This window comes from Callorhinus ursinus, unplaced genomic scaffold (genome assembly GCF_003265705.2).
Source record: "Callorhinus ursinus isolate GAN/ISIS: 27379988/994484 unplaced genomic scaffold, GSC_fseal_2.0 scaffold26, whole genome shotgun sequence".
Taxonomy (NCBI): domain Eukaryota; kingdom Metazoa; phylum Chordata; class Mammalia; order Carnivora; family Otariidae; genus Callorhinus; species Callorhinus ursinus.
Window position 1 is genome coordinate 25,079,453 of NW_027397088.1, and position 18,603 is coordinate 25,098,055.

An 18,603-nucleotide genomic window follows, 5' to 3' on the forward strand; every position below is an offset into this window, starting at 1 on the left:
ATTTATTATTTTATTTTATTTTTTATTTTATTTTATTTTATTTTATTTATTTATTTATTTATTTTATTTATTTTATTTTATTTTAATTTAATACTGGGGAAGACCAAATCCAAAACCTACTCATTGGAAAGACTGATAATGGAGAAAAAGACAAAACAGCAAAACGGGAGGAAAAAGAAGGAGGAAGTGGTCTACTCTAGATCTCATCTTGATCTGTAGAAACTCAGCTTCCTACTTCCAGAATTCTGGAGAACTTTTAATGAGTCTCAGGATTGTGTTTCCAATGAGAATGCATATCTAAGCAGTGAGATTCTATGTTTGGGAATCAAATATCCATCTGTCCTGGAGTGTAAAAGCAACATTTTTAGTTAAAAGTACTGGAAATGGCCCTTTCCATCATTGCTATGAAATTGACATTTATTTTATTTTGTTTTATTTTATTTTTTTGAATTTTTTAGAAAGAGACTGCCACATTCGGGGCCTCAATTTGGATGCATCTGGAGTCTTGGAAGCTTGACTACCCTATGTTCTTCTACAAATGGACCTTGACAGCTTGTTTGGAGGTTCTAGCAGGGGAGCGCAGCTACTCGTATACCCTTGACCGAGAAAGGTTCTCCTCTATCCAGAGTCGTCCTCCTCCACGGAGTGTGCAGCTCCAGGAGGGACGCACATGGAGCAGTGAGGGAGGAAAGGGATATCCGCCCACCCACCCAGCCAGATCAGCCAGATGAACCCTGGTGATCAACAGTGACAGATGTCACTATCCGATCACCCTCACATCCTGAAGTTGACACTTCTTGAAGTTTATTTTAATATAGTCTTTAATAGTATAATTTATAGAAGGGTGTCTGGTGACATCTCTCCAAATGTAGCTTCCATTTGTTCAATTATGATAGTGTGGCTAACATTAGTTATTGATAATATCTAACAATATCAGAAGGTCCCAAAGCAAAACATGTTAAAAACCAAGTCACATGGATCCTTTGGTACAATTTCAAACGGTAAGAATCTATGAGAATCTTTAGGTATGGACACATTATCATGATTATTAGGATGAAGAATAAAGTACTGGCACGGTAAGTTTAAGTTATTTTGGGCAAATTTTACTTTAAAGTCTCTTGTATTATCTTCTCAACAGGTAGGGGATGATATGGACTGATGTGATCTGTCCAGTAAGAATGCTTTTGTACAGATTTTTGAAAGTATTTTACCTACGATCTCAGTTTTATCATTTACAAGTAGTAAAGGTATTACCAGGTGGGGAAAAAAATCCGTATGTTTTAACAATAACATGAAATTGATATGTTCACGTGATTCTTGAGGTGTGGTTTGAAGCCCTGCCCTACCTTTATAGTTTTGAAATTTATACTGATTATAGATAACGCAAGATTCAATCACTTGTCCAGTCTTTGGGCTAATCAACATATTTGTAAAATTTGAACTGGTTGGTGTTTATCACTGGAGTTTTTTGTTACATGATTATAAAGTCTGGAGACAGTTGAGCTCCAGAAGCCGTATGAGAGATTTGTGATAGTCAATTTTTATCGAAGGGCTGGTTATATTTGATTTTATTTTTAGAAATCAGACTAGACAATTGTTATAGCACTGATGGTGAGGAAACCTTGAAAGGCTGTTTTTCACATTGCAGTTGGGGAATTTTCTTTAGCGTTAGGTTTAATTTTAACTACTCAGTTTTTCTTTGGTTGCTCCTTTTCCTCTCGTGAGTAATTACCCTCTCCTGACTCCTGCCCCAATATTGACTGAGCCGTCTGAACAAGTTAGAAAACTTTTGTTTTCATACAAGTGAAAGCAAATGAACAACCAACCGCCAGGCATATCTACTCTAAGTAAATATGTCAACCCTTGAGCTCTGAGCAAAGTGACATTCTCATATCTGACCTATTACATAGACGGAGTTATTGGTTATAGAGAATAGTTAAAGTTAAAACATAACAGTAAAAATCTACTTGGATTATTCTTCAGGGACAATTAATTACCAGATAATATGTCAAGGTTGTAATGAGTGTGGAACATCAGACAAACTGGCACAAAACAAGCTTAGTGTGAGAACAGTTGTTAAAAAGTTATGGGATTTAATTTGCAACCACATGGATGGAACTAGAGGGTGTTATGCTAAGCGAAATAAGTCAATCAGAGAAAGACAACTATCATATGATCTCACTTATATGTGGAATTTAAAAAACAAAACAGAGGATCATAAGAGAAGCGGAAAAAAAATAAAACAAGACGAAATCAGAGAGGGAGACAAACCATAAGAGACTCTTAATCATAGGAAACAAACTAAGGGTTGCTGGAGGGGAGGGTGTGGGGGATGGGGTAGCTGGGTGATGGACATTGGGGAGGGTATGTGATGTGATGAGCACCGGGTATTATATAAGACTGATGAATCACACTGACCTCTACCTCTGAAACCAATAATACACTATTATGTTAATTAATTGAATTTAAATTTTAAAAAAGTTATGGGATTTACTCTTATCAGAAGGAAGTTGGAAAGCTGGATTGAGATTGGAAAATTTAAGAATTATATAAAAAGCAGACTGAGCAGTGATTTGGCAATCAATATTTGAAAAATACCAAATACACCTAATGAATTTATCATCCCTCCTTTCTTGAAGTTGTGGGGACAAACTGTTGGTTACCCAGTGACTATCAAGGAAGGCCCAGAGATATTTTTTGGTATAAAAGATATCTTAATGGTTTTACTATTTTGTGTTTAGAGCTGAATCTACGATAGGTAAAAAAAAAAAAAAAAATGTCAGAGAAAGCTGGTTATTACATTAAGACGTAAACACAAATCATAGGTATATAAAAACAAAAAACTGGCCGCAGTCATATTTTAGAGTGAAATGTAAAACACAGCATGGAGCGATGGCCACAAATTCTTTGAGGTGAGGTAAAGCACTTGTTAGAAATTATTTCAAGCTTGGCAAAGGCAAAAAATATATTGAAAGTCCATGTGAATCCTGAATTTTTCTCTTCCTTATAGTGTTTTTTGTTTGGTTTTTAACCAACCCTAGTAAGCCTTTCTGTGCATGTGTTTAGATATACACAAACAAAACCACAGATAAATAAAATGATAAATTCATAGAATGATAAATTCAAAGCCATTGACTTCACTTCTAAAGTATATTTAACTAATCAGCATAAATAAAATAACACATATCACGCTGAATTTACTTCATTAACAAACTGTAACAACTTCCTAATAAACGAACAGACTAAACACATCCATTATCTTGTATGCATATCTGTGTTTCTCTGAAGCTATAATAATTAACAGGACCAAAACTGTATGTGTTAACAACAGCCCTTAGAAGAAGCAGGCGATTGTGTTCCCTCATAGGCCTGAAGAAACTGGGAACAGTCCCAACCCGCCAGGGCCTCTGGGCCAAGCATACATATTACATTCGCTTTTACACATTTAAAGTGGCAAAAACAAACATATCTAATTCCATTCTCCTAAGGCATCTACATGTTCTCTAACTTGTTAATCTAGCATCATTCTAAACTGTGTAAAAATATAAGCCTTGCACAGATCAAATTGTTTTTAGGGATGCATATTTTGCACCCTCTAATTGAGAAATTGTCCAGGTATCCAAAGATTAGGCATTAATGTACTCAATTTAATATTCATCAAAATTCTTAGGGTTATCTATAGATTATGAATTCAGCATTTAAGTTGACACATGTTTTGTGATTTGTATGCATCGTTATAAACATCAAACTGTTTTAAAAATGACATTATCTATTGTGATTTAATTTAGCTCAATGCGTAATTTACAGAAGTATAATTTTAAATAAAATGATTTTAACTCTTCTAACCAGTAAACCTAGTGGAAGAAGTTTAGTAAATTCAAATTAATTCGGGTTGTTTTCTTCTTTTTTTAAGAAAATGAACCCCAGACTTGTGTGAACTAGAATATCGTACTAACATTATTCTTACATCATGACAACAACAAAGAAAAAGACATAAATCCATTTTTAAGACAAGATTAGTAAGCCAGTGAATTTATCCAAAAAGTTATCTTAATTAAAAATATGTGGTTAAGGGGCGCCTGGGTGGCTCAGTCGTTAAGCGTCTGCTTTCGGCTCAGGTCATGATCCCAGGGTCCTGGGATTGAGTCCTGCCATCAGGCTCCTTGCTCTGCCGGAAGCCTGCTTCTCCCTCTCCCACTCCCCCTGCTTGTGTTCCTTCTCTCGCTGTGTCTCTCTCTGTCAAATAAATAAGTAAAATCTCTAAAAAAAATGTGGTTTATTCCTATAAAACTACATACCATGAACTAAAAATTTTAAGTTGTTCAAAAATAATAGAAGTTCTGTTTTGTTTCTTATCCTATAACCTGTTAACTAAAACCACTAATTAAATTCACAGTTAAAACTTTCCTGTTTTCTCAGAGTTACAATTTAAAGAGGAAGAACATTTAAAGCATCAGGAGAAGTTTTATTTTGATTTGAGTTTCTCTCTCTTTTTTTTAAGTTTTTATTTAAATTCAAGTTAATTAACATACAGTGTAATATTAGTTTCAGGGGTGTAATATGGTGATTCAACCCTTCCATACATCATACAGTGCTCATCACAGCAAGTGCCCTCCTTCATCCCCATCACCGATTTAACCCATCCCCCCCACCCAGCTCCTCTCTGGTGATCATCAGTTTGTTCTCTAGAGTTAAGAGGTTTTCCTCTCTCTGTTTTTCACCTATGATCCCTTGTTTTGTTTCTCAAATTCCACATATGAGTGAAATCATATGATAAATGTCTTTCTCTGACTGACTTACATCGCTTAGCATGATACTCTCTAGGTCTTAGTTTCTTTTACTTTAAATTGTGTTTTTTAGTCTTTACAGAAGCCATTTAAAATGTAAGTTTACATTATAACTTATTAGCTTCCTGCTGAGGTAGAGTGGACGACTTGCTCAAAACTATTTGTATTCATAAAACAGAAAATATTCTCAATCATTGTGCAAGTTAGAGGAGTTAATCGTGAAACAGGAATAAAATTTAAAGTAGGTAAAACTGATGTGGGAAACAAAGGCAGAAGAAAAATTATTAAATTTCCTTAGTACCTACAGCCCATTGACAAGTCCTTGAAACAGGCAGAGAGACCTTCCTCTGGGGCCTCAGCTGCCTTGATGTTAATACTTTGCTAAGGGCAAAGGCAATCCTAGCCGGAACCCTCCACCTCAGGGTCCTGTAAGTCTACTTTAACATATAAAAATTCTTTTGGAAACTTCCTTTATCTCTACCCGGCAAGATACGTGTTGGCCATCATCCCCCAAGCACATGGCCCACCGATATACATCTGAAGGGTCTCATGACTAAGGTTCTATTAGACGGTAATAAATGACCTTTTCCCAACAACAGCTAGCCGCCTCAAGGTTCTGGAAACCTTGCTTCCAAAATTCCTTAGAGACTCACTATCCCTAACGCCCTCCCAACTTGAAAGTATACAATGGGCCACTCCTCATGACCCCAGTTCAGCTCTTTCTGCCCATGGGTTCTGTCCCTGTGCTTTAATAAAACCACCCTTTTGCACCAAAGACGTCTCAAGAATTCTTACTTGGCTGTCGGCTTCGAACCTTAACGTCTTTCCTACGACAAAACTAGAGCCACAGATTTAAGTAGGTTGGTCAGTTAAGGAAAAAAAAAAGAGTAATTAAGAAACAAATGTAATTGGGCACCTGGGTGGCTCAGTCGGTTAAGCGTCTGCCTCCCGCTCAGGTCATGATCCCAGGGCCCTGGGACGGAGTCCCCGCGATGACTGGCTTCCTGCTCCGCGGGACGTCTGCTTCTCCCTCTGCCTTCCCCCCTGCTCATGTTCTCTCTCTTAAATAAATAAATAAAAATCTTAAAAAAAAAAAAAGAAACAAATGTAATGAAGATCAGAGATCTCTCAGCAAACACCATTGTTGAGAACAGGAGTAAATTCTCTAAGTTTTGTAGGAAATTCTACTTTCCAGTGCCCTAGCTCTCACAATAAACACATTAAGATTTAGTAACTATTAAATGTTTGTTTTATAAGGGTATTGGAAGCCTTCTCTTTTTGTCTGAGTCAGTAATCTGATTTATAATACCATGTTTCTTCTCTCTTCTCTCTAACCTTACTTAAAGAGCCTGAAGGGACATGGAATTATTGAAGCATACACTTTAGAGACTTCTGCAGAGCAAAAGGCAGGCCTCTGCATGCTGGAGATTTGGGTAACCGGTTTTCTCTCCTGTCATTAGTCTCCTGTAAGGCCTAACCGCTTTCTTAAAGTCAAAAGTTATTACCAGATTGCCATTTTACATTTGTATTATCTTTGAAGCAGGAATCCTATTTTTGCAGATACTGACAACTATTTGGACACATAGTAAGTAAACACAAGAAAAGAGCATTTTGAAAGGAGGGACGAGACTCTTATCTTTAATTTCAGGAATCCACGGCATACAAACACCAAACACCAAACCCAGTGGATCACATTAAAGGCCAGAAAGAAAAACACCAACTTCCTGTTCATGTATTCTCAAACGCCAGAGAATATCAGAATCCCCAGACAAACACAAACAACCCAGAAAAGATAAGCGAATGCCGTAGACTTCAGATTGTCTGTCCTCGGGCACCATGTAATCGCTTCATGATCTGACATAAAACCATTTTAATGTGTCACCAATCGATAGAGTGCACTCAGAATAAGAGCCAAAATAAGAAACAAATTTGGGCAAGAATACATTTCAGCATGCAAGAGCCAAAGGCAGATCAGCATAAAACTCAAACTGCCCCCGGCTGGACAAGGAACTTCTCCAGGTCACACATTTCTATTGATTCCTATGGCAGGACTTAGGTGAACAATGTCTTGGTGAAATCTTCAGAAATAAATGGCCAAGTAGTTAATGATTAGCCTGCCCTTCACTTGTATAGAAGGGGAAACAAGCTATAGAATTATTCTACCCGACAGAGGCAAGCCAGAATTTATATAAGAGAAGAGGGGGAGGGGCATCTGGGTGGCTCAGTCCTTGAGCATCTGCCTTCGGCTCAGGTCATGATCCCAGGGTCCTGGGATCGAGCCCCGCATCGGGCTCCCTGATCAGCGGGAAGTCGGCTTCTCCCTCTCCCACTCCCCCTGCTTGTGTTCCCTCTCTCACTGTGTTTCTTTCTGTCAAATAAATAAATAAATAAAATCTTTAAAAAAAAGAGAGAAAAGGGGGAGAAGAGAAGGAAAACAAAAGGAAACAACCAAACAAAAACCAAAAACCTTGTAGTCAACCTGGTAATAGTGAATCTGCACATTTTTTGGGGTAACGTGATTAGGTGGCAGTTAGGTCAGTCTGAATTGGACCATCAGTCCTTGAGCAGGTTCACTAGGCACATAGGGATAAAAAAAAAATCCAACTTCAGTTTTTGAAGGACTCCAGAAACCTTAAGAGTTTGGCTGAGGAGCTAGTATGACAAACACCTGCAACTGTCCCGCATTTGCACTTCCACCTTAACTAGGTCAAAACGCTTCCAAGTTAGGCAACCGGAGCTGTGCTCCAGTGGAAGCCTGTCTAGGGCCAGACAGGCCTTTAGAATTCTTCCCAAGTGTTAATGAAAACTGCAGGCTTAAGATCATGAGGACCTTATGTTAAGTAACTTGGTAACCTACATCACAATGTTTTATGCAAAATTGTACAAGTCTTTATGTTCTTTTGTAACAAAATTTATTCCCTGTATTTTCCTGTTTTTAATGGAAAAAGCAAACTTCACTCCTCTAAGTGCTGAAATGTGTCCTAGATCTGGGCAAGACAAAGGGAGAAAGTGCGTCTTTCACCTTAAAGTCTTTGCCTGGAGCAAAGTTCATGAGTAAAGTGCTTAAACTGTAGTTTCCCAGCCTGCGATATCTGCTCAGTGAAAGTTCTCTATTCGGAGATTTTGAGTGCCCAAGTTCAAAGGCGTCCTTCCTATTCTCCCACCTCGTTTCTCCACCCCTAGACCCCTAGTACTTGCTTTCAGTTCAGCCTCCCTTGGAGACAAGTTACCCAACAACGTTGAGGAGTCTAATAAAGCAGTAGGTCGATGCTAACCCCGCTTAACATAAGCCACCTATAAAAATCACATATTTCTATGCTCAGATGCATCAGACCAATTACGGCACACAGCATGGAGACTCCAAACTGCATGGATTTTCACGGAGATGACCCCCAAGAGCATAGAATAATAGGATATTAACATTAACTTATGCTCAGTACTGCCATAGTACCATTAAGAGAAGCTAGAAATTCCTCCCCATGTAATGACTTTCTAATTAAGGTACGATACTTTGCCCCCAACCCCACCATGCAAAATCTAGTATTGTATTACAGCTCTCTTAGTGGACATGTGGGTGGCTCTGAAAAGAGCCTTTGGGGTTGGGATCACAGGAGGCTTACTTGGTAAGTTCACTTGGAGCTGGTGTACTTGGTGACGGCCTTGGTGCCCTCGGACACGGCGTGCTTGGCCAGCTCCCCGGGCAGCAGCAGGCGCACGGCCGTCTGGATCTCCCGGGACGTGATGGTCGAGCGCTTGTTGTAATGCGCCAGGCGGGACGCCTCGCCCGCGATGCGCTCGAAGATGTCGTTGACGAACGAGTTCATGATGCCCATGGCCTTGGACGAGATGCCGGTGTCGGGGTGCACCTGCTTCAGCACCTTGTACACGTACACCGAGTAGCTCTCCTTGCGGCTGCGCTTGCGCTTCTTGCCGTCCTTCTTCTGCGCCTTGGTCACCGCCTTCTTGGAGCCTTTTTTCGGGGCCGGAGCCGACTTGGCGGGTTCAGGCATTTTTAAATACCTCAGAACACACGAAGTGAAATGAAAGGAGGAAGCGAATCTCTGCTACTTATAGGGCTTTTATGCTAATGAAGGATGCAGACAGCGTCTTAGTTCATTGGAAGACAAGCTGCAAGGCATCCATGGGCCGAACTATGCAAATGAGGTATGGAAATAAACCTTTTCTATTGGCTACTTGGCTGAGTCTTGTTACTAGCCAATCAGACAACCGGACTTACTCCCCAGGAAATGCCTATAAAAGCAGCGATGTTTCTGTCTACTTCACTGTTAGGTCTGTTTTGGCAAGCGAGTGGTTTTCTTCTTTTGGCGCTCCCATTCCGTGCCTGCAATGTCTGGACGCGGCAAGCAGGGCGGCAAAGCTCGGGCCAAAGCCAAGTCTCGCTCCTCGCGCGCTGGCTTGCAGTTCCCGGTGGGCCGCGTCCACCGCCTGCTCCGCAAGGGCAACTACGCCGAGCGGGTCGGGGCCGGCGCGCCCGTGTACCTGGCGGCCGTGCTCGAGTACCTGACGGCCGAGATCCTGGAGCTGGCGGGCAACGCGGCGCGCGACAACAAGAAGACGCGTATCATCCCGCGCCACCTGCAGCTGGCCATCCGCAACGACGAGGAGCTCAACAAGCTGCTGGGCCGCGTGACCATCGCGCAGGGCGGCGTCCTGCCCAACATCCAGGCCGTGCTGCTGCCCAAGAAGACCGAGAGCCACCACAAGGCCAAGGGAAAGTGATTCGGCAAGCATCTTAGTTTCCGGAAGCGATTTCAAACCCAAAGGCTCTTTTCAGAGCCCCCCACCAATTCAGTAGAAGAGCTAATACTACTCTTAGGTTAAGGTGATAAATAGGCAAAGGTAAGTTAACTTTTTCCGAGGGCAGGATACTGAGGGTTTTCAGGCTTTAAGAGGCTGAGGGTGTTCTCGATCATTACTGGGAAATCGCAAATTGATTAGGATCTAATAATTGCATGTGCTTACTAATCATGCATACCAGGCGGTCGAGTTAGGCCCAACTTAAACGGCTTAAAAGCAGAACTCCACCGTCTCTGAGCTTTGTCTTGCAAACTTGGATGTTCGGGAAACCGAGTAACATGGTAACATCCTTAACCAAACCCTCTTGGACTCGTCTTAGGCTGCAAGCAACCGGTCTTAACTAATCCTGTAAAGGAGTTAGTCTCTGCTCCCGTTAGTTTTCAGAGTATCACCTGAAAGAGGCATTGGAAAGGGGCCTCTGAAAAGGGTTTCCCTGCGTTAATATAAGGTGGCTCACAATACTGAATTCAGATTCGAATTGCAGCTTCTTCCCGTTTACAAATTAATCTTTGGGGCTAGTTTCTAACTTTGTCATCCGTAAACTGGAGTTTGATAGTGTCATCAGATTTTTGTGCCAACTAGACCACTTAAAGCCCCTAACCTAGATTAGTGCCTGACATTCAACGAACAGGAATTAATACATTTCAAGAGGTTCACGTGCCTAGATTCCTAAGGCAGCACGGAAACGAGATAAAAGTATGGCCACAGGCCTCCCCAGAGCATTTGCTACTCAGGATCCGGTAACTTAGCTGCTCCAGCCCCAAAAGTGGCAATCTTGGACCGTACAAAAATCCCTACGATCTTACTTTCTAGGGTCGAGTCTCACCCAAGTGGTTCTTCAGGATGACTTGGTTTAGGCTTCGGAGAATGAGTGGGCCATGGTTTGCCCACTCCTCTGCGCGCAGAGAGTCGGGCGGCCCAAGCAAAAACAACCTCTTTTTCAAACGCTCCTTGAGCTCCCACTGAAGCATTTTCTGGGATCGTTCGTTTGGAGCAATCAAATGCGAACGTGCGCGGTGCGGAGAGAATCTATAAACAGAAGCTGGTTCTCGCGGACGCGCTTCCCACTGCCTAAATGTTGACGCTTGCGGAGTGGTCTGCAGGCAGCCTCCACCCCCTCTCGCCTCCCCTCTTCCCCCAGCCCCGCCTCCCCTCCCTTGGCCTTGCTGTCAGCAGGGACAAAAGTGGCTCCTGTCTGGGAGGTGGTGAAGGCAAAGTGGCGGAAATAGAAGCAAGCACCTTGATGGCCACATGTTAGAGTTTCCAGAGGAGTTCCTAACGATTCTAATGGGCAGCGGGACTGAGAATCTTCACCCGGGGGAGGTCCGGCCTCACAGCGTTCCAGGCCGGTCTGCTCAGGGGACGGGGTTCTTTCCACCCAGAATTTCTTGTATGCTGGAAAACTTGGATCCTTAGGTCCGATTGCTTTATATGAGCCTAGCAATCCTCTTCATTAACCTTCCAAAGGTTGCTTTGGATCCCGCTCCAGCACTGACCAGGTATGTGACCTTGGGCTTGGTGCTCAACCTCCCCCTGCTTCATTACTCCTTCACCTCTGCTCACGTCCTGATGAAATGAGTAGGCTCAGCAGTGTGGGTTCTGAAGGTGGAGCACGGGCACTCAAGGTTAATGGCTAACACTAAGCATTACTGTGTCAGACACAGTTCTACCTACTTCTAGAAAATTCTTTAAACCCAACAGTCCATCAGTAAGTGCTATCCGTTTCCTGATTTTAAAGAGGAGGAAGCAGGAACAGAGCATAAATAATTTGTCTAAGTCCCAAGGTCAGGAAGCCAGTACTTTTGACTTCTGGCTGTTCTGTGAACACTGTTCCCTAAGAGAGTATTGTCAGAACAAAGAAACCAGTAAAAACTCAAGACATAATGGGTTAACTTTGCCCACATACCAAAACGTTACCAATTGCATCTTAAACTGAAGAATTTAAAGGAAGGAGGAGAGGTGTTCTCCCTGGAATCCACATAAAGGGAGGAAGGAAGGTGAATCTTGGCCCTGTGTTAGCACTGTAAACCCAGGGGGAGGTAAATACACTTTTGAAACAAGGGGACAAATCAGGAGATGGTTTGGTAAAGAGCTACAGGACTTGATAAACTAATTTCTCTTGAATGAAGAAGGGGTTAGAGAACGCCTGGGTGGCTCAGTCGTTAAGCATCTGCCTTGGGCTCAGGTCATGATCCCAGGGTCCTGGGACCGAGTCCCGCGTCGGGCTCCCTGCTCCTTGGGAGCCTGCTTCTCCCTCTGCCTCTATCTCTGTGTGTGTGTGTGTCTTTCATGAATAAATAAATAAAATCTTAAAGAAAAAAAGGAGTTAGAGAAGATTTGACTTTGAGTTCTCCCCTCTGGGCTCCAGTAACAAAACCTTGAATTTGGTTGGTGAATAATACATTGTGTTAATTTTGTTTCATCTTCTACAAGACCTCCTTAAAATCAAAGACCCATCTTGTTAAATTGTTAATAGTCAGCATAGACCCTACCATACCATAAACACTTGAAAATGGGGCATTGTGTAAATGTTGAGCTGAGTCAGTGGCCATCAGGAAGCCCTTGTTCTAGAGGTTGGTTTATTACCAGAGGAGACGTTAATTAGACACCAGACTAACAGGTTGCTAATAACATCTTCTCTTTCCAGTAGAAAATCCGTTCTGAAAATCTAATTTGCACTAGCATCTTACTTGGAGAGCTTCAAAGAAATACCGAAGGTGCCAACTGACCAGCTCTTACCTGAGAGCTACTGCCCAAAGGCTCTCGAGAGGACACTCCTCACAGATGTGTCCTAGCTCCCCCTCTCCAACATGCTTCTTTTCCTTCTAGTTTGAAACATCACTGTTTATATCCAAAAGCCCTAGTTACATCTTTGGAAAATTCTCCAGTGAGCAATAAATTCTCAGCAGCTTCAGTTGGTTTCCAGGCATTGAGCAGGTCTCCATCCACCATGCCTCAAGGGTCCCGGGGAGGACCATTTCAACTGGGACAAGCTCATGAGAATGATAAACGCAGGCCTTCCAATTACTGAGGGCACCTGGGTACCAGGACAGAAGTCGACCTCAGGGATTTACTGAGGTGTGAGGCTAAGACAGAATCATTATTCGGTTATATAGGGCATTCTCAACAAAGCAGATCATTATGACACAATATCACCAATTATAGAAAATCCCTTTTTACATTTCCAAACCATCTATGCAGTTTTCCTTTCCTCTGTCCACTGTACAGTCACTTGCCAATTTTTTTATGTATCGTTGGAACTCTTTTTTTATGAGGATGAGGCAGTTTATAATTAGTTCTAAAAAACTGTATGTATCTTCAAGTCAATTGCATTACCACCTATGGGTTTGTCATTTTTGATCCTAAGTTATAATTATTAATGTAAATATTCCTGTTAAATATAATGCGTGTGTACTATTAGAAGATGTTAGGAATTTAACTGAGGATTCGCCATGCATACTGAACTTGAAAATAAAGTGAAGTTGCAGGCATGGGATTGGTGTGGTCCTCTTTAAAAATAGACTTCATTGGACTGCATTACATTGCAGCTATTTGCTTGAGTTGTACTCTGGGCAGGGTGAAGGAACCAGCATCCCTTAGGGCTTAGGACTAATGCACATCACTAGAGTTGGGGCTCCTTGTGAAAGAAGCAAGTGTGCTAAGCTTCAGATTCTTTGCTATATGTTGTTTGTCTGCCAGTTGGAGCTTCAACCTTGAGCACGTTCCTCATCGTCAGGGACACCAGGCAATGGCAGGTGAGCAAGTCTGTGTACTCCTACCTTTGGTGATAGCCACAGCCGGAAGGACTCGGCTTGACCTGACACCACGACAAATTGTCCTTGCATTAAAGATTGATCTCAACAAGGCCGGACAATCATGTGCTCTAAATTTTAGAACCTTGGAGCTTGGTACCAGTTCCTATTCTTGATGATTTCATCAATAGTGCAGTTTCAAAGTCTAGCTAGTAGACTTCCAAGTTTACATCTGCAGCCCTGACCTCTCCCCTGACGTGCAGATGTGTGTGTATACACATTTCTCCTTAACACCTTCACTTGGAACTCTCTTCTCAACCGGAATATGTCTAAGATACACGAATTGACACTGTGTACCCTAAGCCTCTTATTTCCTCCTGTCCTTCCAACTCAGGAAGTGACACGGCCTTAAATCCATTTGCTCCAGTCAAAATTTTAGGAGTGAGCCTTGCTCCCTTCCCTTCATCTCTACACATCCCAACCATCTGTAGGTCATGGCTCCTACACCCCAACGTGTGTCTTGATGTATTCTCCACACTTCTCTACCATGACCTGAAGGGCCCCCCATGACCACCTCTGGTTTCTGCCCACCTCCCAGATTTCATCTTCCATCTCACTGTTCCAGCCACACTGGTCTCTTTCCTCCTGCCAAGCTCTTTGCGGCTTCAAGACACTTTCATTGGTGCTCTTTTTCTCTGAAAATACCTATTCTCCGACGCGTCTTCTGGCAAGCTCCTTCTCCCCCTTCAGGCCTCAGCTCTTCTTCAGACAATCCCTCTGAAATAGACCTACCCAGACAAACTACAGGTCTGAATACAAAACACAAACACTAGATTAAATTTCAGGAAACACTTTTAACCTCAGTTGTGTGTGTGTGTGTTTTGAGGGGGAGGTGTCGTTAACAAGCAAGGCAGGAAACACAAAACCATATAAGAAAAGACATAAACCACATAGGCCAAAAGGAAATTTAAGACGCAATATAATAGACAAAAATGACTAAACAGGATATTTTGTATCTCTTATTGAATTCAAATGGCCAATGCTTATGAGGGGGATACAAAAAGTTAACCTTTCTAGTAGTGAATTCAGCTTTGTATACAACAGTAACAATGCGATACCAAAACTAGTAATACACGGGACTAGTAAGGATGAGGAAGATTTGCCACTGCCTATAATCTTTTGAAAAATTCTCCTGGCAATATCTATTTAAGTGTATTGTTAGACACTTGGCCTTTTATACAACAAATTAGTACTAGATAAATAAAGAAGTAAGCCAAACAGGAAAAAAAATTAGACACTTGGAAAAAGAGGGTGTCTGCCATCTAGAAACAAAAGCCCCACGAGGTAAGGTTATATGAGGAGAGATGGTTAACCTTCATAAATATCTGAGTGTAGAGCATTAAAATGAGCATGTATTAAGTTTGTAACTTAAAGTTTAAAAAGTAAAATAAAAAAGTAACCTCTCTCTGCTCATTTCCCACCTCAGATCACTTTCTGTCAATCTCCCTGTTTAGATCCTTTAAAATACAGCCCAAGATTTTATTGATTGGATCCCTTGCTGTGCACCTCTCCCGTTACATCCTCTGCTCCATGAGGTAGGGACCTGGTCTGTCTACTCACGGTGACTTCCCAGCATCCAGCAGAGGTGGCCACTCAACTCTGCCACATGAACAGGGAATGGATATTATAGCCCAGAAAGCCCTTTCTGAGCCAAGCATATGGTTATCTGAATTTCCGTGGAAAGATGTCTGCCCACTAACCATTGTCCATACCTCTCCTGCCCGCCCTCCGCAGTTACCAGGCATGCAGTGAAATGGGGAAGTATGCCCACTTGCCTTTGCCCTTTACCTTTTCCCAGCTCTGTGGACTCATGTCTCCAGACTTGATGTCTCATGATAACCCTCAGGAAGCCCTTAATTCTTTTAAGGGCTTGTTTTCCACTGGCTGATATCATGCATAAAAGAATCCTCTTTAATATGCTACCAGGTCTGTGGTTACTAAATGTTTGCTTAGAATCAAGGAAAGAAAAGAATCCCACAGCTGGTGTGTGTGTGACAAAATCAGTGCTTTTTCATCCACTCACAATGTCTGCTCTGCAGAGAAGGCCTCGCTGGTTTTTACATTCTAATGCCAGGATTATCCAGTTAACACGCTCACCTCCAGGGTGTTTGTTGAAGAATTCTACCCTCCTTGTCTCTATACCTTAGCACTTCACCTCCTCCCCCCTATAATAGATCTTCAGTAAATACTCAGAACGAATGTGTTGACAACAAAACTTATATCTGCACAGAAATGGAGTAATCACTAAGCTGCAGGGACTTGAGGACTGATTCCTGGGTTATGTACCCTGTTAGCCACCACTTGTCTTTAATTCTTTCAGAGCTAACGTGTCCAAGAGCACTTAATCAACTTCCTCCAGGTGGCACCTGATGATATAGGGTTGCCAGATGAAATATAGGATTCCTGGGGCGCCTGGGTGGCTCAGTCAGCTGAGTGTCCGACTCTTGGTTTTGGCTCAGGTGGTGATCTCAGGGTCTGCACTCACTGCAGATTCTCTGCCCCGCCCTCACTCGCTCCCTAAAATAAATAAACTCTTTTTAAAAAATAAAACAATAAAATAAAATATAGGATGATCGGTTAAATTTGAATGTCGGATAAGCAACAAATCATTGTTTTCGACTAAATATGCTCCAAAATATTGCGTGAAACATACGATACTAAATGAAAAATTGTGATTTATCTGAAATTCAGATTTAACTAAGCATCTTGCATTTTTGTTTGCCAAATCTGGCAACCCAACCTCAAGAGCAAAATGAGAGGATTTTCCCTGGGAGCCTGGGTCCTCTGACCCTGGGGAGTTTCTCTGTGAGGAACTGAGAAGGGCTGATACCACAAATGAGTCTGTAAGTTTTTCTGCATGTGTTGAAGATGGTTGAGAAAGAAGTTCTTAACTACATTTACTTTGGTTTCTACTCTTTCCTTAGGTTTCAAAAGCTTCTCCCTGCAAAGGTGTCTGGGTCCAGAGTGTCTGTCAAACTCGTCAGTTCTCAGAAATAAATGGACGGATGACAGTATTCTGACATCACTCATTGATTCTGCACCTGCAAATGTTTTCCTTTTGAAAACTTACTCTGGATCCATTTCTCTGTGTGCATGTGTATGCCTTGGGGATAAGGACAGTAAAGGGAGAGAAAACATTATTGAAGGAAAGCTCTCTTTAGTACAAAATATGTCTAATGTCTTGAATAAGTAATATATTCAGAGGGTTCAAACAAATCATGATAACAAGGTCTATATTGAGAATCCACTCCTCCGCTGGATTACTCCACTAGGCAAGCATTCATTTTCTTACACATCTGCCCATTGCTAGTTCGTACAGATGTGAGTCAAACCCCCGCCTTCACTGGTAAAAGACGGCAGACTGTAGGCACTATTCGGCACTTGCTCTTTTCCATAACAATTATCCTGGAGAACTTTCCAGATGTGCAAACAGGGAGCTTTCTGTACACTGTCCTGTGGGATTGTACTGTGTCGATGCATCTTGGTTCTGGAACCCATCCCCTGTTGGTGGGCCCATAAACAATTCTAGAGCGATAAACTCTGATTTACGGCACAATTCAAAGTGTCCTTCTATTCTGCTGGGATTGTGGACCATGAACAGCAACCAGTCACTCTCAGGTTGGACTCTGGTTCTTTGCCTTGGAAACGATATGGCCTTAGCCAAGTTAGTCATTTTGAGCCTCAGTTTCTTTATCTGTAAAATGGAGGGGATACTTAGCTTAAGTCACTATGAGACTGAAAAAAGATCACGTGTATGGACTGTTTGAAGCTCAAAAGAACAACACAAATAAGATTGTCTAACTTGCAACACCATTTGTTTAGTGATAGTTATAGATAATATATTGTAGTAGGCACAGATTCCCCAAATCCCAGCCTGCTGCGAGGAAGTGAAAGCTGGCGCATGAAGGCAGGAAGGCAGTTTGATCAGTTACCTGCTTACGACATCTCCCTGGTGAGATGGCCATTTGCTGCCCTCCTCAGAGGAGTCAGAAAACACACTCTCCCAATTTCCCCACCCCTGTCTCCTTATTGCTCTTTTTTCCTCTTCAATCGAGGTCAGGTTTTGTCTATATCGCAAGTCTGTACAAAGTGGTTGGTGCATGTGCACAGACACAAATACTTCTACACACAGCGGATGTGCAGGGAGACCTTCTGGAAAGGCATGGGAATCTGGAGCTGAACTACCTGGGTTCATGTTCCTGCTGTGCCATTTACCGAGGGTCTGACTGGGGCTAAGTCACCTGCCATCCCTGAAGGTTAGACTTTTCATCTATGAAATGGAACAGCACCTCCCAGAGTTCTGAGAACGAATCAAAAGAGGAGGCACAGGAGAAAGTACCTTGTTCTGGGGCGCCCAGGGTGGGGGGCACAGTCCATTAAGCGACTAACTCTTGATTTTGGCTGAGGTCATGATCTCAGGGTCGGGGGACTGAGCCCCATGTGGGACATTCTCCCTCTCCCTCTGCCTCTCCCCCCCCACTTGTCTGCACACACGTTGGTGGGCGCGTGTTCTTTCTTAAATAAATAAATCAATCTTTTTTTTAAAAAAAAGCACATTGTTCCTGGTAAAGTCTAATATACACATGTGCAAAACTATGTCAATACAGATCTTCTATCTACCTATTATCTATGGATCCATCTGTCCATCTCCAAATGCAGGAAAGCAAAAGTAGAAGAGGGTACTGGGATTCCCCTCCGGGGTTTGCTGGCTTCCCCTGCAGGACTGAAGTACCTGGTTACGCTAAGCGGGGACTACCTGTTCTGACGGCAGCTGGGCCGATGGCAGGAGGGAGCTCCTCAAGGAGAGAGTCAGGCAGACATGCCATGGTAAGTGGTGGGGCAGGCCCGCACCCCCTCCCAGTGGGACTCTCCCACCTTGGAAGCAACAGCCCCGGTGGCCTGGGTGGGCCTTTCAAAACTCAGCTGAGCAGCCTTCCAGGAACAGAGGCACCCAAGACAGGGATGCCCCACACGCTGCCCACTCTGTTTGGGCTCAGCTCGACTCCCTGGCTATGGAGAACTCACCATGACTGGGTATCTGAGCAATCTTGACAGAGAAAAGAAAAATGCAGGAGGCTATTAAAAAGAAGGGTTCGGGGGGTGCCTGGGTGGCTCAGTTGGTTAAGCGTCTGCCTTCTGCTCAGGTCATGATCCTAGAGTCCCTGGATCGAGTCCCGCATCGGGCT

The 18,603-nt window shown here is 42.7% G+C and overlaps 2 protein-coding genes across 7 annotated transcripts in view; one reads left to right on the forward strand and one right to left on the reverse strand.

Moving 5' to 3' along the window:
* H2BC4 (H2B clustered histone 4) overlaps nt 1-8,826 on the reverse strand; it is a 20,934-nt gene extending 12,108 nt beyond the window's left edge. For all 3 annotated transcript variants that reach the window (XR_012373877.1, XM_025891194.2, XM_025891192.2), the window contains exon 1: nt 8,408-8,826. Coding sequence is in view for 2 of the 3 variants with exons in the window: in XM_025891194.2 (XP_025746979.1) it covers nt 8,417-8,797 (381 nt within the window). In the remaining variant the exon portion in view is untranslated. The remainder of the gene's footprint in view (nt 1-8,407) is intronic.
* A 258-nt stretch (nt 8,827-9,084) lies between these two features.
* LOC112838337 (histone H2A type 1-C) lies at nt 9,085-17,904 on the forward strand. 4 transcript variants are annotated; one of them, XM_073877662.1, is made up of 2 exons: nt 9,085-11,104; nt 16,342-17,904. In XM_073877662.1, exon 1 carries the CDS (start codon nt 9,135-9,137, stop codon nt 9,525-9,527), a length of 393 nt encoding a protein of 130 aa, XP_073733763.1. In that variant the 5' UTR covers nt 9,085-9,134; the 3' UTR covers nt 9,528-11,104; nt 16,342-17,904. The 4 variants fall into 4 exon arrangements, with proteins under 4 accessions (XP_073733763.1, XP_073733764.1, XP_073733762.1 ...); XM_073877663.1 differs by having other exon boundaries at nt 9,085-9,647; XM_073877661.1 differs by lacking the exon at nt 16,342-17,904 and adding an exon at nt 12,256-13,101.
* Nucleotides 17,905-18,603: the final 699 nt, after the last annotated feature.